Below are 27,800 nucleotides of genomic sequence, written 5' to 3' on the forward strand. Positions count from 1 at the left end.
CTAGACGGGAAACTGCAGAGCTCGGAGGCCTAGCCTCCTGCCAGAGTCCGACAGAGCAAAGAACATTCCAGCTGTTCCCACAATTCCTGGAGCCCCACTGCCACACTCTCTGCTTCCATATAAAGGGGCTGGGTGGGTTTGGGAAGCAGAGGCTGCGATGTGTTGGGTGTCAGTTAAGAGCAAGATGAGCCCTCAGAGGAATAAGCAGCTAGAAGGGTACCAAGGGTCAGTCTGGGGAGCAAACTCTAAATCAGAATGCAACACAGAGAAGACGGCAGGGCACATAAGTAAGGAGATCCAGGAGGCTTCGTTTTACCACTGAACACCAGGGTACTTCTCACATGCAAAGTGAGGATGACTGTAACAATACTTACCCTTACCAACCTCAGGAGATTGTAGAGCACTTTATGAATGTTGCTCTTATTACTCTTTTTTAAGGAACAGCAGACCCATGGAGAAGGTGAACCTAGAGCTTCCTAGGGCCTGGGGCAGTCAAACAACTAGTGGTCACACATTTCATACAAGTGAGTCACGCTTCCTACCTAGTCCACTCCCCAGTGGGAAAGATAAGGATGGAAGACCACTTGCAAGAGTGAGAGTGACTGTTTTGTCTGGAAAGAATAGCTGGAAAAAACCTATAAGGCTGGGAGGTGTTTTTGAGAAATACGTTTCCAAAAATTTCCCCAAAATGTGTTCCACTAAATACTACCAAAAAAGGATTTGGTGGTGAAATCAGTGTTGGGAACAGGCTTCCTCCCCCAGGCCTTCTTTGAGACCTTAACAATGAATTTCCAGTGAGGATATGGGATGCAGGATGTGCCGAATTTATTTAACAACAGAACCCCTTTTCCACAGAGCATCTATCAAAGGGTTTCATGAAACATACTTTGGGAATTAAACCCTCCAGCTGGGCATAATGTTATATGGGGACATAAATCATAAAAAGGGAAACAAGAGTATTTTGTTAACATTTGATCAATGGTAGGCAGCTGTTGGACATTTTGGAAAAAGGAGAAATCCATTTTTTAACCATGGCACTGAAACAGTATCACATTTTCCCTGAACCACCCTAATTCTAGCCCCTCAAGATCTACCAGCTATGCAACCTCACATTCCACAGTCACATACATTAAATCTACTTTTATTTTGTTTTCTAAAATGTGCTTTTTCTCTCTTTAATATCAGTCCAGGACCTCCACCTCCCCTTAAAAAAAAAAAAAAACACCACCACACGCACACATACACACACCCCACCCTCCAACCAGGTGAAACTCCCCGGCGATTAGTCTATAACAAATATTGACACGAGGGGGGAAAAAAGCATGTTGAAATGTATTAGAATCAGAACCTGTACAAAAAAAAAAAAAAAAAAATTAAAATATAACCTGAAACTGTTCAAGTTCAGAAAGGCTAGTCAAGTCCTTTTCTCTTGCCAGGAGAATGCCATCATCAGAGGGCTCTGGGTCACCAGCCAGGGAGGGTGGGAAGAAAGAAACAGAAGCAGCAACAGATCCTTCACCAGATAGAGGGGCCTCAACACCACCATCCCCACCACGGATGCAGCCGGGAAGAATTAAAGATCTCGGGAGAACAAGTGTTGGCAGACAGCCCCAGTGGGCAGCCGGGGCCTTGACACCAAAAACCAGTCTGAGTAGTCAGAGGCAGCAGGGAGCGAGGCCAGCGGAGAACACCAAGCCGGAAGAAACTTCCGCCACCCAGCAGACCCGCAGCGACCCCTACGGGTGCTCAAATTCCAGAGGTTAATCAGCCTGGTGCTCCCAACTAATGAGAGACTGGAGCTGGGCGTAAGAGGCTGAAAACCCGCAGGTTTAGTAAACATAGCCCAGCATCACATCCCTCCATGGCCTGATCTGAGCTGCCAACAAGGGATAAGGCAGGAGAGGGAAAACAAAGCATTCTGATACCTGGCTAGAGCGCCTGCACCATGGTGGGCACTGTGGCACATGGGGCTGGAGAAGGAGTGCCTCCCGTCACTCAGAGAGGGGCCTCCTTTGCAGTCATCCCTGTGGGCCAGTTAAAGCTGCTTCCAGCTTATGACCAGCCTGACAAAATGACACGAAGCAAAAGAAAAACTGGGAGGGATACAAGCCCTTAGACAGAGACAAGAACCTCCTGGAGGGAAGCTGGGCAGTGTCTGGCCCTGTTGGGATGGCATCCGTGGAGCCCCTGAGTCTGAAGGGAGCAACTGGGGAAGAGGGAGTGGGAGAGGGAAGGGAGTTAACGGTTCTTCTGGAACAGTACCAATGTGGGGGGAGGCGCTGGTGAGGGGATGGGCAGGTCTGGAACTCATGGAAGGTAGAGAGGGGAGGAAATAGGCCCTTGGTGTCCCCTCCCCACCTGACCCAGGCCTGGTGAGTGCCAGCTGCCCCAGCCGGCCCTAGTGGCGGCTGGAGACCAGACCTTTCACTTTGGACATCTTCTTAGTGGGCTGCCTCTGCTCAGCATGGGGGGGACACTCTCGTTCAGCCAACTGTTGCTCCATCTCCTGAGCTGAGGAGGACGCAGTAGCTTTGAGTGTCTTCTTGATGTTGGTAACCTGGAGGGAGACACAGAATTGGTGTGGTCAGCTTGTAAGCGCCAGAAACTCACTGCAACTTGTTCTCGCTATAAGGGGGGCCACTCAAGGGAAGAAGCCAGAATCCTCTGCAAGAAAATCTGAGATTATCTTCAGAAACTCAGATGAGGAGAAACAAGCAGGGGCTGCTCATGGAAGATACATGGAAATGAGTCAAGCAAAAAAGTGGAACTAATGCTTTCTTGGTTGAAAATGGGGAATAAGCCAAGTGGTAGTGGACCATTTGGCAAAAAGGTACAACACAGCAAGTGAAAGAAAGCACTGGTTAAAATGGCCATAGAAAAACAAAGGGTGACACAAGATGCTATACTCAGCTCATTACTGTTCACATATGAAACCACAGATATTTTCACCAGAACTTTGGGAATACAATTCCCGAATTCCCACGAGCCCTTCTTGAATAAGCAACTAGAGGATAAACTTCAGCCAACTAAGTGACAAATGACAAAAAATGTAGTAAAAGAAAAATGCGACCACAGTACTGTTTTCAGCATTCCTTTCTTCGATTAACAGAAAGGCTCCGAAATATTTAAGCAACTCCTAAGCATATCCTATGCAATATCTGTGTACTGCTCTAGGATGAATGTTCTACCATTTTTTAATTAGTTCCCAGTTTGTTTTTCACTTATGTATGGTGCTCCTGTGAACAGCCCCCCATGTTTACCTTTGCATACTTTTGTGAACACCTGTGGAGGACATATTCCTAGAATTGAGCTTTCCACATCAAAGGGTTTACACATTTTACTTTAGTAACGATTGCCATACTGCCTTCTGAAAAATGATTGTACCAACTTGTCCTTCTACCAATCGTGTACTCCTGTGCCCGTATTTACACACATTCCCCAACACCAATTCTAATGGATTGTTCATGCCTTTGCCCTTCAGCTAGCTGAGGTGTATTGGTGCAGAGTGAGGTGTATGTTTGTCGGTAAGAAAGTAAAGGCGGGGACTTCCCTGGTGGTGCAGTGATTAAGAATCTGCCTGCCAGGGCTTCCCTGGTGGCGCAGTGGTTAAGAATCTGCCTGCCAGGGCTTCCCTGGTGGCGCAGTGGTTGAGAGTCCGCCTGCCGATGCAGGGGACACGGGTTCGTGCCCCGGTCCAGGAAGATCTCACATGCCGCGGAGCGGCTGGGCCCGTGAGCCATGGCCGCTGAGTCTGCGCGTCCAGAGCCTCTGCTCCGCAACGGAAGAGGCCACAACAGTGAGAGGCCCACGTACCGCAAAAAATTTAAAAATTTAAAAATTTTAAAAATTTTTTAAAAATTAATAAAATCTGCCTGCCAATGCAGGGGACACAGGTTTGAGCCCTGGTCCGGGAAGATCCCACATGCCGCAGAGCAACTAAGCCCGTGTGCCACAACTACTGAGCCTCCACTCTAGAGCCCGCGAGCCACAACTACTGAAGCCCGCGCGCCTAGAGCCCATGCTCCGCATCAAGAAGCCACCGCAATGAGAAGCCCGCGCACTGCAACGAAGAGTAGCCCCCGCTCACCTCAACTAGAGAAAGCCCGCATGCAGCAACGAAGACCCAACGCAGCCAAAAATAAACAAATAAAATTTTTAAATAAATAAATAAAAGAGATATTTGTTTTTGTTTCACTTCAGTGTATTCTGATGGCCTTGGGGGAAAGGTTAAGAAATGTGATTTCTCCGTTATCACCGCTTTATAAAATAACAAGGTTTGTCCAGTTTGATATGTTTTCTAAGCATTCATTCAAATGCCTATTTACCTCCTCAAGCAGCTTTTTCTTATAGAAACTATCTCCCAGTAAGCTATTATTTCAGGTGCTCAGTGACCCTGGTAAGCCAGAAAAAGAAATGAGACTTACCCCAAGGAAAAACCTGGTTTGTTCTGCACTTCTGACACGCCACTCAAGACCCTGTACCTTCCTTCCCTTCCACAACATGTGCCCTCCACTCGAGCCACGCTAGTCCCCGGCCTCACACCCGGAAGCAGTCATTTCTTCTGCCTTGTTGCCTTTCCTGCACCCTGTTATCCCAGCCTGGGCAAGCCTCCTCCTTCGCTAGCCACCTCTGACCCTACCTCTTCCACAAACCCGTCCTGACCACTAGCCTCCCCTCAACCTATATTGCCTGGCAGCGCCCTCTCACTCTCGGGTGGTGGCATCCTGTGTGCTGTGTCTCCTCTGTGTTTCAGGAGTTCACATCTAGCTTCCAGTAAGACTATGTACTGACAAAGTTGAATCCTCCACAGTCAGGTAAACATGCCATAGGGAAAAAGAGGGCTTCTTGGGCAAGTGTCTCTTAGCCTAGGAAACGAGGCCCTTTATCTTAAACAAGGCCTCAGCCTGGATGGGGGGATGACGTGGCTCACAGGGGCCCTATTATGGATATGTCATGCTCAATCAGTTTGATTGTTAGCATTTTGAACACAGGGAACTCACAAAGTAGACTGCCGAGCCAATAACAGACTCTCATAGTTGAAGGGGAGTTAAGAGTCAACTAGCTTTTCGTAATAGCTGTGCAGGTCTACCTGCAGATAGCTCCTTCCGGGATCCAAGAGTGGCCACTCATGTAGGTCCACCAGTTAAGCCCATCTCAGCTTCAAGAAACAATCCTGAGAAGTCTAACTGCTCTTGCACAGAGCCGCCCTTTAAACGACGACTAGTATCCCGCAGACTTGTCTTCTTTGGCCTAAATGCCCTGATCCTTCTAATTTTCTTCCTTGAGTAGTCTGGCTTGCAGGCTATCCCCATCCCATTACCCCAGATGACCTAGAGTTTGTCAAGCCCCTCAAATCATGGGCCTCAGGAGTTTTCAGGTGGGACTGCGCCTGCTAACAAAATCACAGCCTAGTTCTACTAGAGACGTTAAATATTCAGGCAAAAGGAGAAAGAAGAGAGTCTTAGGGTAGGAAAACCTCTTTGAGCTATGGGGCAGAGCAAAGGGAGACAACAGAAGTAGAGTGCACAGTGGGGAAAGGGTTACATAGAAAAGAAGAACGGGGAGATGGAGAGAAGCACACTCTTGGCGCACCACACAGCCAACAGGCTCAAGATCTGTCACTAACTTAACTCCTGGGGCATTTTCTACATAAAGAAAAACAGGGCTTACTTTGTCCAATTATGCTCTATTACCTACCTGACTGGAACACAGCCTATTTTGTGAATGCAGCAAGAACTACAGATTGACATTCCAGAGAACATCAGACTTATAAGCACACTGAAATATAAAGAAAAATACACTCCAAAATCAAATGTAAATGAGGAGGTGCTTTGTGGAGGTGATCATTACCTCCCCTCCAGGGCATTTGCTCAGAGGTAATGACACAGCTCATAATGTTATTGTTCTATCTCCTCCAGGTATGCTGGAATTGTAACTAATTATGCGCTATTTCTGTGAAAAACTAAAAGGAGAGAATATTCTTAGGCAGTTTGTGATAGGGCTGACTTCGTTAAGAGGGAAGACTCTTAAAGCTAATACTCAACAGAAGATAGCTGCTGTTATAAGATTTTGGGAGGAAAACGTCAAGATTTCCCCTCTGGGAACAAGCAATCTAACTTAAGGACAAGTAAAGAAAAGATCAACTCAGTTGAGAAAATGACTATACAAGTTAAGTCAAGGGCTTCCCTGGTGGCGCAGTGGTTGAGAGTCCGCCTGCCGATGCAGGGGACAGGGGTTCATGCCCCGGTCTGGGAAGATCCCACATGCCGCGGAGCGGCTGGGCCCGTGAGCCATGGCCGCTGAGCCTGCGCGTCCGGAGCCTGTGCTCCGCAACGGGAGAGGCCACAACAGGGAGAGGCCCGGGTACCGCAAAAAAAAAAAAAAAAAAAAGTTAAGTCAAGAGTAACGGAAGCATAAATACAAGCAGAATAGGACAGAATTACAGCTGTGTTTGTGGTAGATCTGTTTTATTTTCAAGTCAACAAATACTTAGTGAGCACCTTCCATGTGCCTTCAGCTGGGGGACGGTCAGCATCCCTCACATAGTAGCCAGATCATGCATCTGTGAATGGAAAAATTGTCAAGGCTCTGGGCTTTGACCACACTCCCACTCTTCTCGTACCTGTCTGTTCTAGATTTCCTAGAAGATTATTAAATTAGTAAACTGTTTTAATTGGTAGCGGAGGTGACCTTGGAGGTTTCCTCAAATTTCTTTCTCTCAAACTTAATCAAATCTTTACTGCCACCTGGTGGCAGCATCAGGCTCTGCCAGCTGTGTTTTCCAGCAGTGGGCCGCCGCGAGCTAATCCATGTGTGCTGGCTCTCATTTAATAAACATAACCTAAGGAGCCCACACTGTTGTCTACGTATTGGTCGTGCCTCAACATTAGGCAGTGCCTTCTTTCATCAGATGCCATTTTTTCTGGAAATAAACTTCAGCCATTCAAAATTCTAAAACTAGTATCATTCAGTTTTGCAAATGACCACAGTCAAGCCCACCACCTGCCACACAATTAGCAACAGTCCGAGCACAATGGGGCAGCCAGTAGCGATCAGACTCCTCCTCCTGTGCCACCAACCAGGTTTAAGAGTGTTTCAGGCTATCCCAGGTCAGGTGGGCATTTCGCCTCCAAATCTACTGTTTCCAGGGTCTGATGTACAGGGAAGAATCAGTGAATACTGTCCTACTTTGCTCAGACATCAATCCCAGGTCAGAGAAGAGAGCAAAATATTCAAGAGGGGGATCACAGAGCTTATTAGAGAAGCTGCAGGCTTACTTTCCTAATTGCATCTGTCTTTGACTAATGCTAAATTAAATATAGTTCACACTTCTTTGGCTAGAAGTAGAGTTAAAAATTTACAGTGGATGGAACATTCACAGCGTAGGTATGCATATATATACAGGGATGTGTGTATCTGAAATAAATGCACTCTAGTTCATGGAAGCAGAGTTCAGCAGTCCACTGACACCTATAGGGTGTGCCTGAAATATAAACACTCATTTGAGCACCTATTATGTGCTCATTAGGCATGGGACAAGGAGCTGGGCTTACAAAGACCAGGTTTTATTTTCAAGGAGTACATATAACAGAGCAGGGGAAATCTTCAAATTTTACAAATCCCCCTTAGAAAGGCACAACTACTTATTTCTTATGTTCCTTAGCTGTAACTCTGGGTCCCATTCTGCTACACTCTAGGATACCTGACTTCTAAAATTCATTAAATACCATTAATGCTTCAAGCTCCATCACGCTAGAAAAGGACTTTCAGTGCTAAAATTCTGGTCTTCAGGGCTCCAAACAAATTGGGAGATGGCGCCACAGGTGTCCAGGCTATAGGCAGACAAACACCCACTAACTCAAGGGCTGGAGCCTGCGTCTCTCCCAGAGGCTAAAAATGTCCTGAACAACCAGGCATCTAACACCACAATCACACACTTTTATCTTCACCTGCATTTCATCCACCAAATCTTTTCCCTTTTTTCTTTTTTCAAGATGAAACATATCATGCATTTTAAATGGTTACAACATACACATACAGATTAGAGAAGAATACAAGGAACACTGTGCACCCACCACACAACCTAAGAGGCAGAGCAGCACCGGGGCCTTGAAGCCCCATGTGCCCCAGCCCAGACGCACCCCGCCCTCTGCCCCGCCTGGTAACCACCATCCCTCCATCCATCTTTAAGACCCATCCCCAAACTCGTTTCTTTTGCTCTACAGCTGCAAAGTGCGTGTAAACTGAGGAATTACAACATTCCGCTCCCCGAGCCCGCTCACGCTCTGGTGACCAGGAATCAGAAACGAGACGGACAGCACCAAGAGGAGGGCCTGGGTCACACTCGCCTCTACCCCAGCACCTCACCCAGTGCCCACGAGCGAGTGAGTGCTGTTTCATCTACGCCAAGATCACAAGACAAGGGACAAACAGGGATACCCTGGAGTGGGGACAGGCGTTCTCTTCCTCACCTCGGCCTCTACCTGCTGCTGAGTTCGGCTGTGGTTTTCCTTGTACTGGTTGGCTCTCAGAACTTGCTGCTCGATGCCCAGCAGGACTGCCTCGCAGCCATCGCACCTATATAAGAGATAACCAGCCCTGAGCCCCAGAAAAGCCTGGTAGTTGTCCTGCAGCCTCCCAAGTCTCCCTCCCCGATTCCTTAGAGACTTCCTGTAACACTCCGTCTGCCAGCGCTCTTGCCCCTTCACTCCTTCCAAAAGACAGGTGTTTCTGAATACATAACATAGGGCATGTGGAAACAAACATGGAGGATGTGGGGTGGTTTCTTAGAATACAGCTTTAATTTCCAACCTTTGTATCCCATGGGAAAGCTTCACGGACTGTGCAATTAAAGGAATTAGGAGGGACTTCACAGATGGCACTGATTAATCAGTTTTCTCAATAGAAAAATTTATTTTCTAAAAGCATCCTATTTTGAAGATTGCCCTTTTTCTCAGAAGTGTGTTACTTCCCAACTGCCACCCCCTCCTCATTATATCATTTTCCCCACTTTTTATTTTGAAATTTTAAATACGTTAAAAAAAAAGTTGAAGGTATAGTACAATAAATAGCCACATACCCTCCACTTCAGAGTCAACAGTTGGGAACATTCTGTGTATTTGCGGTGCCGCTCTACATACCAATTTTGTTTCAAATCTAACTCCAATGCATAAAAACAAGTTGTAGGAATTCATACGAGTAAACATCCTGGAATGGGGGCTAGAATAGGCCCTCTGGATGCAAACACGTTGAAGCCAGACTATGGAGGTGAAAGACGGTGTCAGTCGTCTCAAAAACGGAAAAAGACAGCCAACTTTAGTGGGACTGGAAACCTAGATTTTGTATGCCAGACCATTTTCATGTTAGGGGTGTTTTCTAAGTTTATTTCCCATTTAGTCTGACTTCACCGTTTTAAAATCTTTTGAAAGTTACTGCTTGTGTCAGATGTTGTAAAGGGAAGGGGTCTGGAGTCACACTTGGGACAGAACCTGGGGTAAAGGGTGGGCAAGTACATGCCTGGGGATCCAACAGTAGCTGAAGTGAGGGAAACTTAGGGGGCTGTGGACCCCCAGAGGGTCAAAGCTGGGCTGTACATCCCTGGATACACACCCCTAGAGGCTAAGCCAGAGAGTCAGTCTGTACATCCCTGGATACACACCCCTAGAGGCTAAGCCAGAGAGTCAGTCTGTTTAAAGACAAAATGAACCCCAGCCCTCTGCACAAAGTCTGCCTACTCTGCTTCATGGCCTCCGACGTGCCATGTGCCGCCTGGGAACACACTCTCCTCACCTCCAGTTATACTCTCACCCTGGCCCTCCTTCACAACTCAGCCTTGAATCACACCATGACAAATCCATGTAGAACGTGCAACAGCTCTTGCGAACATCAAATTCCATTAAAATGGAGTACATGCAAATGTTCCACTTCCTTTTATATACCAGAATATGGTTATCAAATATTCAGTATATGAGTCTGTGTTCCAACTTAGAATAACCCATTCCTTGTCTTTAATATCCTTCACAATGTTTTACAAACACTAGCCCAATGTTACTGATGCCGAACTTGGTTCTCTTATCCAAAGAATCTTACCAACACTAATTCCCAAGCTTGGTCAAACACTGAGGGTGAGTCTGCAAAGCACAGGATCAGTGTCACACAGCGAGGCTTCAGAGGCTCCACCTGCCAACTCTGGGCATTTTACAGCCTGCTACTAAACAGTCCCCAACTGCACAGGACAAGAACTATTTTACAACCATGGCACTAGGAAGCCTGAAGTGATTCCTACTGCCACACAGCTGTAGTCACAAATGCAGCCCCACTCCCTAGCTTGCTGTCCCAAGGCCCCAGCTCCCAGGCAGCCCCAGCTGATACCTGGAGACCACATTTCCCCAAACAGAGGCATAGAGGGCATGCTAGGTATCCCCTCCCTAAAGAGGGGGGCACCTCCTTCTTTGAGCCTCACCATTCATGCAAGGTCTTGACAATATTATTGATATCTTTCTTTCGGATGTCACGGCCAATGCAGAAATCCACTTCTAGCAGCTGGTTTCGCTGATCCAGCTTGCCCTGGATGATATCAGTGTAGACAGCCTCGATGATGAGGTCTTCCAGTTCCCGGAGATTCCGCATCTCCAGGTCCTTCAGCAGCACGGAGTAGGGGATACACTATAGATAAGGTACATGTGATGTTTACAAAAACCATTGGTAAACATTAAAGAAAATTCAGGTTATTACTCAGATAGCCAACATATGCCTCAGGGCTTTGGGAAATGCAGTCTAGTGGTAATTATTAACATCTATGGCAACAAGAGATGGATAAATGAGCTGTGAGACCCGTGGGATCCAAACAAGACCCACAGCATCTAGGAATGCGTTCTCCTCCATCCCCTGCCTCCTGGACTTTGCTCAGCTTCCAGCTTTCATGCTCTGAAGCACACTCTTAGAGATCCCAAAGACTCTTTCTAGAGGAAAAAGGGATATCCTCAGAATGTGGCACTCTGCTGCCTTTTGGAAGCTGGCAGAATTTGTATAAGACGCCAGATCATCAAAAAAAACTCCAAAGAATCTCAGACACTGGACCCACAAACTGGCTGCTTGCCCAGCAGAGCACAATTAAAAATCTTACAGTCTAATGCACCCACCTACAGGTGACCAGTGGATACTGCAAGCTCAGAGGTCATCCTGAAGTTTACATGTTTTCTTGGTCTCTGACAACCAATGTCAATTCCCCAACAGTAGTCCTGTAATGGACTGTACCGACATTCTGCATGACTCCAAGACAACTGGATATCTAAATACCAGTTTTCTGTAAATCCTATGACACATCACTATTAGTTTGAAAATTAACACAGCAATCAAATCTGCAGAAACAGGAGGAAGATGTATGAGGAGAAGAGGGCAAACATACCTGGGGGTTTTTCTATGACTAAAGGTCTGAAATCCAGGGTTGGTACAGGGGCTTAGAATGACAGGCTGGACAAAGGATTAATCTCCAAATTATACAAGCAGCTCATGCAGCTCAAGAGCAAAAAAACAAACAATCCAATTCAAAAATGGGCAGAAGACCTAAATAGACATTTCTCCAAAGAAGATATAGAGATTGCAAACAAACACATGAAAGGATGCTCAACATCACTAATCATTAGAGAAATGCAAATCAAAACTACAATGAGGTATCACCTCACACCAGTCAGAATGGCCATCATCAAAGAATCTACAAACAATAAATGCTGGAGAGGATATGGAGAAAAGGGAACACTCTTGCACTGTTGGTGGGAATGTAAATTGATACAGCCACTGTGGAGAACAGTATGGAGGTTCCTTAAAAAACTAAAAATAGAACTACCACACAACCCAGCAATCCCACTACTGGGCATATACCCTGAGAAAACCATAATTCAAAAAGAGTCATGTACCACAATGTTCACTGCAGCTCTATTTACAATAGCTAGGACATGGAAGCAACCTAAGTGTCCAGCGACAGATGAGTGGATAAAGAAAACGTGGCACATATATACAATGGAATATTATTCAGCCATAAAAAGAAACGAAATTGAGTTATTTGTAGTGAGGTGGATGGACCTAGAGACTGTCATACAGAGTGAAGTAAGTAAGAAAGAGAAAAACAAATACCATATGCTAACACATATGTATGGAATCTTAAAAAAAAAAAAAAAAAGGTTCTGAAGAACCTAGGGGCAGGACAGGAATAAAGATGCAGAGGTAGAGAATGGACACTTGAGGACACAGGGAGGGGGAAGGGTAAGCTGGGACGAAGTGAGGAAGTGGCATGGAAATATACACACTACCAAATGTAAAACAGATAGCTAGTGGGAAGCAGCCGCATAGCAAGATCAGCTCGGTGCTCTGTGACCACCTAGAGGCATGGGATACGGAGGGTGGGAGGGAGACGCAAGAGGGAGGAGATATGGTGATATAAGTATATGTATAGCTGATTCACTTTGTTGTACAGCAGAAACTAACACACCATTGTAAAGCAATTATACTCCAATAAAGATGTTAAAAAAAAAAAGAATGACAGGTTGCAGAAACGAGGGAAAAAGTCGCTCCTACTCTTTGCTACACTTGAGAAGTTCATGATCAGGACAAAAAAAAATTCAGGTCCTCATTTCCTAACAAAATAGGCCTCCCACCTGAAGTGCCCAGCTGAGAATCAGAAATTTGTGATTAGGCCAGATAAAATAATTTTAGCACGTGAAACAGCAATCCAAGAACAAATATACATCTCTCCAGCTCAATCACAGAGGGGAAATGCAAAAAGCAAACTTTTTCAAAGGCACAGCCCCCCAAAACTTTATAGATATTTAGGCTGGGATTGGGCAGAGAGCCAAAAATCAACTATAAATTAATCAAACCTGGATCTTCTTTGTTAATGGCTATAAGCAGCTGGTTGCACATCTTCTTCTAAAAAGAAGAACTCAGAGATATAGTGGAGTGGTATCTTACAGAAGGTTAGGGTCAGAAGTTAGCACAGAAGGCAAAAATTCCAATTAGTATAATTAACCTTGAAAATCCCCAGAGGAAGGCAGCATATTAAAAAATCTAAAAAAAAAAAAAAAAAAAAAAAATCTATCTCTCAGTAAGTTCAACATAGCAAGTTTTTCCTCCAGCACAGGAACAGTTCACTGTGCACTGAGCAACAGCTGAAGCAGTTAACTTGCCTTGAGATGCCTTGCTGTTTGAAAAATCTGTATCTTGAAACAGCAGTCTCCTTTAAGCATGGCAAAATGCTCACAGCACGTGGGGTACCACGGCATGCCAGAACTGAGACCTGCTGATTCACAATCACTCCTGGGCATACTTTTCCTAAATGGAATGGTGAGTAATTATCTACACTATTTTAACTGTTATCTTTTTCTCTTTTGTCCTTTGCCAGGCAAATTTTATGCATTTATGATGCAACTCAACTGTGTGTAGATGGGAGTTCCCACACTGATGCCAACGTGACACCTGCCTCGAGGTAAGGAGGAAGACAGGAAAGGGTTTGGATCGTACCTTCATCCTTGACGCCAAGCTCACGATGGTAAGGTGTTTCAGCTTGTTCTGCTGAGCTGTGCTCAGTTCTGGCAGGCTCTCCTTGTTGGCTGCTCAGTCCCACCCACCACAAAAATCAAGACACAAAATAAAATTAGGATTTCTTCATGGAATAAGCACACCAACTCCCCACATCAAACATGCTATTGAATCACTGTCATGACTCTGCACTTATTCACTAGGCAAATGTTCCATAAGCACCTCCCATCTTCTCTGAAATACCATGTGCTACCAAAGAAGACAAAACTGAATCTCTACACACAAGAAGCTTAGTCTCCTAAGAAGCCGGGCATGAGTGCACAAAACGGCATGACAATTCTCTTACTGGAGTACTATTTTCAACATGTCTTCACTGAGCGTCTGTTATGTCCAATGCACTGTCTTAAGTGATGCAAGGGGAACAGACGGGGCTTGTCAGGGCTGCTACACTCCGCAACTCCAGGAGCACCAACTACCACCCAGAGTTGTGCAACTCAATCGCCCTGGACTTGTCCTCAGTCTTACCATCCAATGTTTCAACAGCTACAAATGCAAGAGAACTACCAGAAGAAAGGTACAAACTACCAGAAGAGAACAAGAGGGTGAGGAGGTGGGGGAGAGGCAGAAAGGGAAACAGAGAGAGGGGGAGAGAAAAAAGAGAAAGTGCAAGTGAGTGCAGTCACACTGGGGAACTGGGGAGGTACAGGAGACAAAAAGAAAGAAAGGTGGACTATGAGATGATCCTTGAAGGACAGGCAAAACTTTAGCAATAACAATAATAGCAACAGCAATGGCACCAGCCAAGGCAACGTATATGGCAAGCTTTACTTAGTGTAAGTGCACACACAGATCCGTTCATATACACACACATCCAGTTAGTCCTCACAACAGCCCCACAAGACAGATTCCAAATGTCTTCAATTCCTTATCCATAATGCTGGATTCCAAAAAGGTGAATCCACACTGCTTTTGCTCCCTTGAGCACAGTGCTGAAATTCATTTGGTGGCAAATCATGACCTAAATTGAGTTAGGCTTTTTATCCCACTTGTTGTGAATATTCATTTGTTTTGCTGCAAAACTGTGAATGTGTTTGACTACCGGTGCTGCCCACACCTCTCGAGGGTGTTACATAAAAAAGTATATGCATCATATTACCTTTTTAAAGTCCCCAAAATTCTAAATTATGAAACATCTAGCCCAAGAAGTGCAGATAAGGGATTGTGGACCTTTTTATTACTCCCATTTTACAGATAAGGAGACTGAGGTACAGAAGACCATTTAATTTACCAAAGAACACACAACTATTGAAGTGGACACAGAATATAATGCAAGAATCCTGGTTCTAGAGTCTGTAAAATGCTGCTCTTTAGTGAGGATGGAAACAAAGGATACACACACTGGAACAAAGTGAAGGTCAGAAAAAGCTGGCAAGTGGCAAACTGTCCAGTCTGGCAGCAGCACCGAGTAAGTAGAAGTGACCATGGAGAAAGAAAATGAGAAAAAAGGGGAAGTCGAGGACATAGTAGAGAAGACCCTGAGTCACACCACTAAAAGAAACTGCCAGGCCTATATCATTATCACTAAAATAAACTAGGGAAGCCAGACAAAAATGGCTTGGGTGGAAGGTAAGTTAGTGTCTGGACATTCATGCACCTCATTCCTGATATTTAAGATTCTAATTTATCAATACAATGACTCAAATGATCTACAAAAGAGAATGGGGTAAGTAGATTATGGAGTATTCGATTATGGAATATTAAAAATGACTACAAAGACTTAAAACGTGGATAAATGCCTATGAAATAAGTGAATAAAGCAAGATATAAAATGGTACACATAATCTACTTACACCTACATATCAGAAAGCACAAGCACAAGGAAGAAAAGTCCAGCACCATAATGCTAACAGCAGTTTAATGGGAGTACAAGTGACTTTTTTCCCTGTTTTCCAAACTTTCTTCAATATGATGATAGTATTTAGATAATATTTACAACGCTTAAATACTTTACAAAGTATTCTGACATTTCACAACACTCCAAGTGTTCTACAAACACCAGTCCTCAAGAATCTCATCTGGAAAATAAACAAGGGCTATATTTATGGATGAGCATAAACATAGTCCCCATTTACCCACTAGGAAATAAAAGGCGGGAACGAAAGTCCTCATGCGAGGTCACTTACAGAGCACAGTAAAATGAGAAACAGCCAGGTTAGGAAGATACCACCCCATGTTTTATATCCCAGACCTCAGTGACCCTCATGAAGGCAACATATCCAGACAGAGCAACAAAATTAAGAAAAGTCTTTGGAGGATCTTAACCAACTCACCTATGTAATCTGGGTATGTTCCATAGGCAAACAGATTCAGCAACTGCAAATAAGCAGCATTACCTCCTTCTGCAAGCTGAGGAGGAAAAAAAACAGCAGTTCACAGACCGAGCTACCAATCACTGCAGTGTTCAAGAAGAGGGCAGGTGATCACATGCCACAGTTCTGACCGTTTTATTGCTTGGTCCCTGAGGTCCCTCCCAACTCTTTGAGTCTTTGGGAAAAAATAAATAAGGCCCCAAGTTTAATTTTTCTCTCTGAGGAATACATGCTTTATACTGCACAGAGCATGCCCAGGAGCTACTTTTGTCACACAGACGCACACACACACAAAGCAGTAAGCACTGGGAGCAGTTCAGGTTTGCTCAGGATTCCCCTGCCATCAAAACAGACTGGAGGGACTTCCCTGGTGGCGCAGTGGTTAAGAATCCGCCTGCCAATGCAGGGGACACGGGTTCAACTCCTGGTCCGGGAAGATCCCACATGCGGCGGAGCACTAAGCCTGTGCGCCAAAACTACTGAGCCTGCGCTCTAGAACCCATGCACAACAACTACTGAGCCCACGCGCCTAGAGCCTGTGCTCCACAACAAGAGAAGCAACTGCAATGAGAAGCCCGCGCACTGCAACGAACAGTAGCCCTCGCTCTCCACAACTAGGGAAAGCCCGTGCACAGCAACAAAGACCCAACACAGCCAAAAATAAATCAAATAAATAAGTTAAAAAAAAACCAGACTGGAGCAGTCTTGTCAATATACCAGCTTGGCGGGTACAGCACAAGCCACTATCAATCCAAACTGAAAAAAGTGTAGGGTTGGCTCCAAGCTTCAGGACTACATGTGGACTGTGAATGCTGGAGATTAGCACAGCATAAGGCGTGACAGAACAGCCCAGCTGCGACAGGAAACCAGGATACCAGCCCCAAATAAAAGTTTTCATTAGAATTACTTATTCCTCGCTAATGCTAATGGCAAAGAGCTATCTGTAGAAGAAAAACGAAAGAGATACTGTTCTGCCAGGAACTGCTCTACTCTGCTCTGCTGCCAGTTACCGTAACTGGGTGTTTCCCTTACTCACAAATATGTACCTGTTACTCTTCCAATTTACCAAACTCAATAAAGTCTAAACAGGAACCAAGTGGTATTCTGTGGACACCAACAATACCACTTGATTTTAACCATCTTTTAAAAAAAGCTTCCAAAAACTATGTCTGTAATTTCTGACCACTGAAAGGCAGCTAGCTTATTCCCAGCTCACATATGGAAAAAAACAAACTATGGGAAGATAAGGGTGATTTGCTAAGCACTCCAACGAGAACTCTAGCATCTGAATACCCCAGCCTACTGTCTCAGGTTACCGAGAATCTCCTGAGGTCCTGAATCATAAGTGGAAGAGACCATCAAATCTAGCCCCCACTTTTCAGACAGACGATTACAAAACTAGCCATAAAAGACTATTTTCTCTAAAGCAGACACTCCAAAATTTCTCCCACTGGCCTAAGTCAACAAGGTCTTTCTGGCTTTAATTTTCATCCATCTCCTCTTACCCAAACTTCCATATGAAACAACCACCTGGCATATTCATTCAGGCTTTTCACAAACTTGAAGAAACACACTACCCTTTGGTCATCTCTTCTTTTGAAAAATGATGAGCTACCAAGCCATGAAAGAGCAGGGAGGAAATTTAAATGCAATATTACTAAGTGAAAGAAGCCACTCTGAAAAGGCTCCATATGTATGATTCCAACTACACAACATTCTGGAAGAAGTAAAAAGATCAGTGGCCAGGGATTAGAGGGGAGGAAGGGATGAAGAGGCAGAACAGAGGACTTTCAGGGCAGTCAAATACTCTGTATGATACTGTAATGGGACATGTCATTATACATTTGTCTAAACCCATAGACTATAAAACACCAAATGTGATCCCTAATGTAAACTATGGTCTTTGGGTGACAATGACGTGCCAGTGTAGTTCCACACTGGTGGCAGGCTGTTCATGTATGAGAGCACAAGGTATATTAGAACTGTCTGTAACTTCCTCTCAACTTTGCTGTGAATCTAAAACTGCTCTAAAGAAATAAAGCCTATTAAAAAAAAAACTCAGTTTTCTTAAATTTCCCTCACAGGATTCCTTTTCTATCTCTGGTAATTAAATTTTTACTGAAAGTCTACTGTGTGTCAGGCTACATAATAAGCTCTAAGGAAAACAATGGTGAGCACAATAGATCTTACCGTCACGGAGCTTACAATCTAGCAAGACAGGCTGACATTAAACAAAAATTTACAATTAAAAAATAAAACTAGGTGCTCCCCTGGTGGCGCAGTGGTTGAGAGTCCACCTGCTGATGCAGGGGACGCGGCTTTGTGCCCCGGTCCGGGAGGAGCCGCGAAGCGGCTGGGCCCGTGAGCCATGGCCGCTGAGCCTGCGCGTCCAGAGCCTGTGCTCCGCAACGGGAGAGGCCACAACAGTGAGAGGCCCGCGTACCGCAAAAAAAAAAATAAATAAATAAAACTAGGTCTTCCTGTTTCCAGCTATTGCAGGGAGAGGAAATGATGCCACTCCACACACCTGCAATGGATGATCATGGGGAACTGCTCAAGTTTACTAACCAAGAGGAATAAGCAGATGTACAGCAGCAAGTCCAGTAACGTGAAGACCCATACTCCTTCTGCTACAACGGGCTGATTCACAGCAGGGCTACAGGCATGCAGCCAGCAGCCAATGGCAAAGGTGTCCTAGTGTCATGAAGAGAAGATCTGGCCAGCAAAAGTCAGCCACCCCATATGTGTGGACCACCATCAAGAAGAATGCCTGGGCGACACTCAGTAGCATCGCGCACATGATCCACAAGAACAAGTACTGCCCAGATCTGCACATGGTGGCCGTCAGCAGAGCAGGCACCACCCTGGTCAGCCAGGAAGAAGCTGTGATGGTGAAGAGGAAGCCAACGCACCCTACCAAGAGCTCCTGAGCACATCCTCCAAAGTAAGAAGATGTCACCAGACTTTTCGATCAATCAATATAAAAGTATCAATCAATAAATATAAAAATATCCAAAATGGGAAGTAGAGGTTGAAAAAGTATAGGTTGCTTTACATGTCTGTTCCACCTGGTTACTCTTCACCAGATCTTCTCATTTTTAAGGCACAACAACCAAAAGTGATACCCAAGGTTTTAATAACAACATCAAACAAGCAAACAAAGCAAAAAGGACTACTTCCCAGCTTTTCATGTCATATCTTTTTTTTTTTTTTTTTTGGCCAACGTTGGGGGAAGATGTGGAATCTTTTTTTATTTTTTTTATTTTTGGCTATGTTGGGTCTTCATTTCTGTGCGAGGGCTTTCTCTAGTTGCGGCGAGCGGGGGCCACTCTTCATCGCACGGGCCTCTCACTATCGCTGCCTCTCTTGTTGCAGAGCACAGGCTCCAGACGTGCAGGCTCAGTAGTTGCAGCTCACGGGCCTAGTTGCTCCGCGGCATGTGGGATCTTCCCAGACCAGAGCTCGAACCCATGTTCCCTGCATTGGCAGGCAGATTCTCAACCACTGCACCACCAGGGAAGCCCTGTCATATCTTTTTTACACACCTTCTTCAGCACAACACTGCCCTTTTCACAGGAACAATACATTCTTTTTTTAAAATAAATGTATTTATTTTTGGCTGCTTTGGGTCTTAGTTGCTGCGCACAGGCTTTCTCTAGTTGTGGCGAGCAGGGGCTACTCTTCATTGCAGTGCACAGGCTTCTCGTTGAGGTGGCTTCTCTTGTTGCAGAGCACGGACTCTAGGCTTGCCGGCTTCAGTAACTGTGGCACGCGGGCTCAGTAGTTGTGGCTCGTGGGCTCTAGAGCGCAGGCTCAGTAGTTGTGGCGCACAGGCTTAGTTGCTCTGTGACATGTGGGATCTTCCTGGACCAGGACTCGAACCCATGTCCCCTGCACTGGCAGACGGATTCTTAACCACTGCGCCTCCAGGGAAGCCCAACAATATATTCTTTATTCATGCCCATCTCATGTTCGATAACAAAAATTTTCTGCTATGTATGTATCTGACCAATTTTCAATGTCTATATTTGCACTGGAGGTTTTTTGTCCCTAAGAATGACTGAAACTACCCCTGTTAAACATCAGTCCATGCTTATACTCTACTTTTCTAATTCATCAGGTTCAGTTGGATTTTTTCCCCTATCTTTCGAATTACTAGCAACCCAATCAAAATTTGCCCCAAATTCAGATGAAAATATTGACCAGAAGGAGCCCAGGACATTATCCTTGCTCTCTTCCCCTGCCTCACCAATTCCTCAAAAGGATATCTCATGGGTCCACAATGCTTCAGCATGGAAATTCCTTGGAAACTTGGAGAATCACAGGAAGGTTGAGAACAAAGAAGACAGAAAAATTGTTTAGAAACTGCTCTTACCTCCTGCACATTGGCCAGCTCCAGCAGTTCTCCGAAGACATATACTCCAGGAGCCTCCAAAACTTGGCTTATGAGAGCAGTGAGGGCTGAGCCACTGGTACCTTTGGCTAGTAAGATAAACTGTTCCAGGAGGTTACTTGAGGGTTTCTGTTCGCCTGCCATTCTCTGGTCTTGAGATCTGTCCAAAGAAAAGTATTTCATTCTTCCTTCTCCTTTGCAAAGTCTATGCCTATTTAATGCTGGATTAGACATCAGAATACTTTAATTTTACAGTATTCAAAAAGGAAAAAACAGCTCCTCAGTCCAGATCTCATTTTGTGAGATGGGTAGCGTTTAACTGGGAGTTAAAGGGATTTTGTCCTTATTCTGAGGTTTAAAATACATTTAGTAAAAGCCATTTCATTCCATCTGGCCCTTTGCCAAAGGCAGCACCTTCTAAGCCCTTAAACCTAACCAGGACCTCAAGAAACACACAGGAGTATCTCAGTAGGTGTCTTATATCTACCTCATTTTTAGACTCTGGTTAAGAAGCAGAGAATCTTGCCAAAACACAGACGCAGCAAATGTAAGCAAAAGCAATCAGTTACAGCTTCGGTGTGTCATTAGAATCCCACCTATTGCCAGATGCAGATAAGGAAAGACAAAAAGCAGACAAGAAAGATGGCCCATTTATCAAATAAGTCATTGATCAGATAGAAAAAGGGGGAAATCATCTTGAAAGATAAGCAGCAACATATTCAAACTAAGAAAATACACACATACATGCTGTGTAAGTCCATGAGGAAAATCCCTTTATTTGGCCTCCTACTGATATGTGACATTTTACCAAACACGACTTCAGAATTTGTATAAAATCTCAAGAAAACAATAAAAAGATTTGAGAAAACAATGAAGATATACTATTGCCACCCTGAAGACATTAGGACAGGAGGGTCCCTCAACTGTATAATCTACTTACTACAAGCTGGGTGTGTGAACACACACACTGCGTATCTATTCTACAGGAGTTCTCCATGAGAAAAGATTACTCCTCCAAAAATGATAATATACTGGGCAGTGTGACAAAATGAAGAAGTATAGTACAGTGAAAAAGACAATAAATCAAAAAAGGTTAGCTTCGTGAGAAACTAAGTTTTCCTCTGGAGGCAGGCACCAAGAGTGGCAGCCCTTTCACAGTACTACAAAAGCAAGTATGTCGCTTCATCCAGGATTACCTAAGGAGGTCTTGTCGGAAGCAGCAAAAATGAAGTGCTAGGGAATAAAGGTTGCTGAGGGAAGGGGAAACTGAGGGGAGAGGGTAGGAAGGAGATGTCGGGGGAAGGTGATGGTTAGGAGAGGAAAAACAAAAACCTCTCTTCCAAGTGGACACGTGCGAAGACATTGAATGACAGGGCGTGGAGATGGAGAAGGGGTAGAAAAACGGACAGAACTTCGGTCCCTCAAAAAAACCTCGGCCTAAGGAGCAAAGTCCGCGGGGGCAAAGAGATGAGGAGGCGCCGATAATCGCTGTCTTCTGGAGTGGGAGAGCCCGAGGAGGCGGCTAGGAACTCAGGGGAGATGAATTCCCGTCCTAGGGGGAGGTGCTATTTTGATGGACGGCAGAGGGGCAAAGGAGCAGCCTTTACGGGTGGGGAAGCGAGAGCAACCGCGGTGCGGATGCTGAGAGTCGAGGACTGGGGTGTACTTCAGGGCGGGTGGCGTGTTCCAAGCAGAGCCGCGGGTGCAGGGTGATGAGCCGCGGATCGCGCTCCCCGGAGCGGGGGCGGGGCGGTGTGGCTGAGGGCTTTTCCCACGGCTGGCGCTAAGCCTGACGGCCCAGACGAATCTGGCACGCCGGGCCCCACCCTCTCGCCGGCCCCTACCTGTCCTCGCCGCCTCTCCGTCCTCTCGGTCGCTGGCTTGGCCTCCCGGCGCCTGCCCGCAGGTTGTCAAGCGTCCATGATCGGCCCGGCGTCCGACGCTTTTCTGCCTCCGCCGACCCGTTGCCCTTGCGGCTCCCCCGGAAGCCTCCCGCCGCTGCACTCGAGTTCCGCCCACACTAGGTTCCCCCGCCGCGTTTGCAGCCTCAGATCTCCAGGGCGGCCCCGGCCGGGGAAAGTGGGTCCCGAGCTGGGCTGTAGCCCAGGACAGGGTGGGGGCCCTGAGGAGAGGAATATAGCCTAGGCAGTACTTGGCCCCCCCAACCATCGCCATCACCATCCTGGGCCCTAAATCCATCCTCTTTGGCCGAGCTTTACCCTCAGAAGTTCCGTAGGGCGACTGTGGCTACCCTCGGGGTACAGAGACATACTAAGCCTAATAACTACCGTTTACTGAGCGTTTTTCCATGTGCCAGGTGCTGTACATTGTCTCACTGAATTCTCATAATAACTCTCGGCCTGTCATATTATTCCCATTTTTCAGGTGACATAACTAAGCCTAAAAATCCAAAAGCCAGGGACTTCCCTGGTGGCGCAGTGGTTAAGAATCTACCTGCCCATGCAGGGGACACAGGTTCAAACCCTGGTCCGGAAAGGTCCCACAGATCATGGAGTAACTAAGCCCGTGAGCCACAACTACTGAGACTGCATGCCACAACTACTGAAGGCTGTGCACCAACAGCCTGTGCTCCACAACAAGAAAAGGCACCACAATGAGAAGCCCGCGCACCGCAAAGAATAGCCCCTGCTCGCCGCAACTAGAGAAAGCCCTCGCGCAGCAACATAGACCCAACACAGCCATTAATTAATGATTTAAAAAATCCAAAAGCCGGTAAGTATGAAAGTCTGCTTTGAGGGCTTCCCTGGTGGCGCGGTGGTTAAGAATCCGCCTGCCAATTCAGGGCACATGGGTTCGAGCCCCGGTCCGGAAAGAGACCACATGCCGCAGAGCAACTAATCCCATGTGCCACAACTACTGAGCCTGCGCTCTAGAGCCTGCCAGCCACCACGGCTGAGCCCACGTGCCACAACTACTGAAGCCCGCACACCTAGAGCCGGTGCTCCACAACAAAAGAAGCCACCGCAATGAGAAGCCCGCGCACCACAACGAAGCCCCTGCTCGCTGCAGCTAGAGAAAATCCACGCGCAGCAACCAAGACCCAACTCAGCCAAAAATAATTTTTAAAAAAAAGTCTGCTTTGAAACCCAGGCTATCTGAAGCCAAAGACCATGCTCTTCATCTTTATTCAGAAAATATTTTAAAATAAGCAGAAGATGGGTTGAGCCAACAATGGTTCTGTGACCAAAATGACATCCGTGGCGTTGCATTTGGTACTTACCAACTCCCCTGGAAGATGGATAAGAATGCCATGTAACTGAACACTTAGGCTGGTTCCTTTAAAGTATACACCACAGACTTTCAGGTCTTGAAGATGAGGAAAAAAACCCTATTTACCTTTCCTGCATTCGAGTGCAGAAATTAGACAGATACAAAGGAGCCGAGCACCAACGCATTCATTTATTTTAAAATTTTCTTTAGCACATATTATGTTCTAGAAGTTTATATGAAGATAAGACAAGGTTCTTGCCCTCAAAAAGCTTCAATGTGTTAAGTGCTATGAGAGAGAGATGACAATACTTCGGAAGCACAGAAGAGAATGTGTTGAGGAAGAGAAAGTGGGCATCTTATGGGCAAAAAGGGGAAGAAAAGAGGGCAGTGACCATAGTCACAGAGGCCTGCACTGTGCAGCATACACTAATGCAGAGAAGAAACCCACAGTGACTGGAACCCAGGGTTCAAGGGTAAGAAATGAGGGCTACAGAGCTGGAGTCAGGTCATCAAGGTTCTTGGAAACCACATGCACAGCCCTATACCCAGTAAAAATCTAAATACAGCAAAGTTCCTACCTGGGAGAGCTCAAGGTTCCTGGGAGAGACAGGTCCATCTGGCTAGGACAGATGATGCCACAAGGAGCCCCAGGGGTACAGATAAGGCTCTCCTGGCTGTGTCCTGGAGAGAGGTGGTTTAAGGAAGCCTTCTGGAGGAAATGAGGCTTGAGTTGAGCCTGGAAGAAAGAGCAAACTCTTTTAGAGTTTGTTTGTTTGTTTTACCTTAAGGGCACTGGGGAGCTATTTAGGGTTTTTAAGCTGTGGAGGGGTCTGGATAATTGCCATTTTGGACACTAGCTGCTATAGGAATGTATTGGATGTGGACAGAACTGGAGGCTGGGAAATCCTTGAGGTGACTGATGTATTCCAGTTAAGAGATTGTGAGATCTTGAACAAAGGTAGCTGCAGCTGGGCATGAAATAGAAGGGACATTGTTGGAGACATTTAGATACCTCAGAACCTATCAGACCTGGTGACCAGTTGAATGCAGGGATAGAAAAGGAAGATACCCCCCAGGATTCTGGCTGGGGAGGCCAGAGCTGTCTGGAGGTGGTGTTAGAGGACAGGGCTGCAGAGGAGAAGGAGCAAAGTCGGTGGTAGAAGGAGAACAACTAAGTTCTGTTTAAGTTCATAAATATTCCAGCTGTGCCTCCCCGGCCTCCAGAATAATGTCCAGACTCCAAGGCTGCAGTTAAGGCCCTTCTCAGTGTGCCTCCCTCCTACCTATCCAGCTTTGTCTCGCCCCACCTCATTAGAGCCCAAACTCCATGCCTTCCCGGCCTAACAGGACTCACATCTTCCGTCTCTGACACCAGGGCCTATGCTCAAACTTGCTCTCTCTTCCTCTTCGCAGTGCTCTTCCCTCATATTTCTTTGTTCAAATTCCACCAACCATGTAGGCAAAGATTTAAACAATGCAAAAAGCACTAATCATAAAAAGGAAGCACTGAACTACGGCACTTGACTAAAATGAAGAACTTCTCTTCTCAGAAGACACCAGTACAAGACTAAGAGGCAAGCCACAGACTTGGAGAAGATATCTACAAAGCATGTATCGGACAAGGAACTCCATATCCAGACCATATAAAGGACAACAAATCGATAAGAATTAGCCCAATTAAGAAAGTGGGCAAAAGACCTGAACAGGCACTTCACAAAAGAGGACATCAAGTAGCCAACAAGCATGTGACAAGGGCTCAACACCAAAGACAATGTAAATGAAAATTATAACGAGATACCACATTTAGCCAAAATGGCTAATATTTTAAAAACTGACACCACCCTCTATTGCCAAGGGTAAGAGTCAACTAGAACTCTCTTATGTTGCTGGTGAAGGTGAAAATTGGTACAAACATTTTGGAAAACTGGCAATATCTACTATTGCTGATCGTATGCCGTCCACACAAGCCAGCAACTCCTCTCCTAGAAATAAATGCATGAATCCACAAAAAGAAACATTTAAGAATGTTCACTGCAGCTTCGTTAATAAAAGCCAGAAACTGGTAAATGAAAACCAAAATGCCCATGAACACTAGAGAAGGTAAATGGTGCTACACACATACAATGGAATACTACTTAGCAATTAAAAAAAAAAAAAGCTACTGCTACATACAACATGGATGAATCTCACAAAAATATTGATGAAGGAAAAAGGCCAGACTCATATTGCACTTACTGTATGATTACATTTAAATGAAAGTCAAGAATAGCAAAATTGATCTATGGTAATAGAAGTCAGAAGAGTGGTTATCAGGATGGAAGGATGCAGCACTAACTGGGCAGGGGCACCCTGGGAAGGGTGCTGGAAATGTTCAGTATCTGGATTTGGGGGTTGGTGACAGGTGTATACATATGCCAAAACTGTGCTCTTGCTGTATGTGTTACACTTCATTAACAAAAAAAATTTACAGATAAAACTTTTTAACACAGAAAAATATCCTACCCATGCCACCTCCTCCATCAAGTTTTGCCAGCTGAAATATATCTTTCCATGGGGGCCTCTGTAGCATTCTAATGTCCTTTCTTTTGTGCCATTCATCACAGTTCATCTTGAATTTCAGTGGAGTCTCTTTTTTTCCCTAACTAGATGGTTATCTTGCTTGTGGCAGTGACCATGCCTTTCACCTTCTACCAACAGAGAGTCTGGCAAATAACAAAAGCTGAAAAAGGTGTTTGTTGAATTACATGGAAGGAAAACTTGGGTGGGTGCCCAGATAGGCGAAAGGGGTACAGGAAGAGGAAGGAAGGCCTAGGAAAAGAGATAGCAGATCTCCAAGGAAACCTTAAGATACAATTTTACCTAGTTTCTGAAATCGTATTAAATGTCACCTTGAGTAAAAAAGAACAAATCAAAATACCAAGTCTTACCTAGACTGTGGATAAACAAACATTGCACTCCTTCACTTGCAGGAAAGCCACCAAATAAATGTTTACCTAATGTCGACTGAAGAAAAATGCACAACCTAAAAGTTGTGAGTTATGTTTTATTTGGGGACCTTACTGAGGACTATAGCCCAGGAGACAGCCTCTCAGATAGCTCTGAGGAACTGCTCCGAAGAGGTAACAGAGGAACCAGGATACAAAGGACTTTTTGCTGAAAAGAAAATATGTAATTCAACACCAAAAGATTAGTGCTAATCAACAAAAAACAGACATCTCAAATAAATGATTTTAGTGCTTTTCTATGTATGGGAAGATGCAAGTGTCTGAGCTCATTGAAATTATTCCTTAGATATGCATCTTAATTATCTGGGGCAAGTATCCTGTTTTTCTCCATCCTGAATTCCCCTCTGGGCCCATCTTCAAGGGTGGCTTCAGTGGCTGATGGCTTGATGGTGGCCAAAAGTTGTTGTTGTTTACTGGAATGGCAGGCAACATTGTTTACTGAAAATGGCAGACAACACCTCTGGGTGTTTCAACGGTGATGGGAAGACTTCACCAAGGAGAGTAAGATCGCATAGCCATGCTGCTAAAAATATCATCACCCTAGTGTAGTGGAAAAAGCCCAGACTGCAGGAGACTTAGAGCCGAATTCTAACTCTGCCCCAACTTGCTGTGATCCCTCAACAATCTCTTTGCCTCTCTGGGCCTCAGTTTCTTCATATATAAAAATAACAGGGGTTGGATTAGCAAATTCTCTGAAGTCTAACTGTACTGATATTCTGAGTATACAATCGATATCTCTCTCAGTCCAACGCAGGAGCACACCAGAAACCCCTGCAAAACACCTAAACGGCGCCCCAGGCCAACGAACAAGTACGACTTGAAGGAGTCATTTGTTATATTATCTTTCATAATTTAATCAGTGTTTGTGTTTGTTGTTTCGTCCTTACCATGATTTGCAGGAGATTTCTGAGTTCCATGCAAATAGAAGTTACCTCTCTGTGGGCTGTCATCTTTTGAGGCTGAAGAGGATCTTCCCGCCTGGTTTCAAGTCTAGGGATTCAGAAACCACGAAACCTACAAGCAGGTTTATGAACTTGCGCGCATTGCGCGGCACACTGGAATCTAAGTTACAGAGGAATTGAGTGCAGGGGATGCTGGGATTTGTAGTCCCTGGGCTTTCTGTTGCGTGTTGGGATCTGTGGTCCCCCGGGCTCTCCCCTGGAATTCTGGGAAGTGTAGTCTCCGCCACATCGCACAGGGCAACCTGCCGTTATCTCAGAGCCCTACTGTGCCCAGCGGCAGGAGCGGGCTCGAAGCGAGCGTCTGCAG

General features: G+C 45.5%; 1 protein-coding gene across 1 annotated transcript; it reads right to left on the minus strand.

The window, feature by feature from the left end:
• Positions 1 to 824: 824 nt before the first annotated feature.
• Positions 825 to 27,579, minus strand: COPS7B (COP9 signalosome subunit 7B). The gene is made up of 8 exons (XM_082658519.1): positions 27,419 to 27,579; positions 24,105 to 24,262; positions 20,278 to 20,455; positions 15,864 to 15,939; positions 13,516 to 13,604; positions 10,463 to 10,665; positions 8,472 to 8,577; positions 825 to 2,557 (listed from the first exon to the last, which is right to left on the minus strand). The coding sequence occupies exons 1-8, from the start codon at positions 27,479 to 27,481 to the stop codon at positions 2,399 to 2,401; spliced, it is 1,032 nt and encodes a 343-aa protein (XP_082514645.1). The 5' UTR covers positions 27,482 to 27,579; the 3' UTR covers positions 825 to 2,398.
• Between the last annotated feature and the right edge of the window lie 221 nt (positions 27,580 to 27,800).

This window comes from Grampus griseus (assembly GCF_964374135.1).
Source record: "Grampus griseus genome assembly, chromosome: 7".
Taxonomy (NCBI): domain Eukaryota; kingdom Metazoa; phylum Chordata; class Mammalia; order Artiodactyla; family Delphinidae; genus Grampus; species Grampus griseus.

Bases quoted from the DNA above. Each gene is read 5' to 3' on its own strand.
- COPS7B (XM_082658519.1), bottom strand. From the start codon at position 27,481: ATGACAGCCCACAGAGAGGTAACTTCTATTTGCATGGAACTCAGAAAT. The intron at 15,940-20,277 runs GTAAGAGCAGTT...TTTCCTCCTCAG, and splicing joins AGCTGGCCAATGTGCAGGAG to CTTGCAGAAGGAGGTAATGC. The intron at 8,578-10,462 runs GTGAGGCTCAAA...TCTCTTATATAG, and splicing joins GTCAAGACCTTGCATGAATG to GTGCGATGGCTGCGAGGCAG.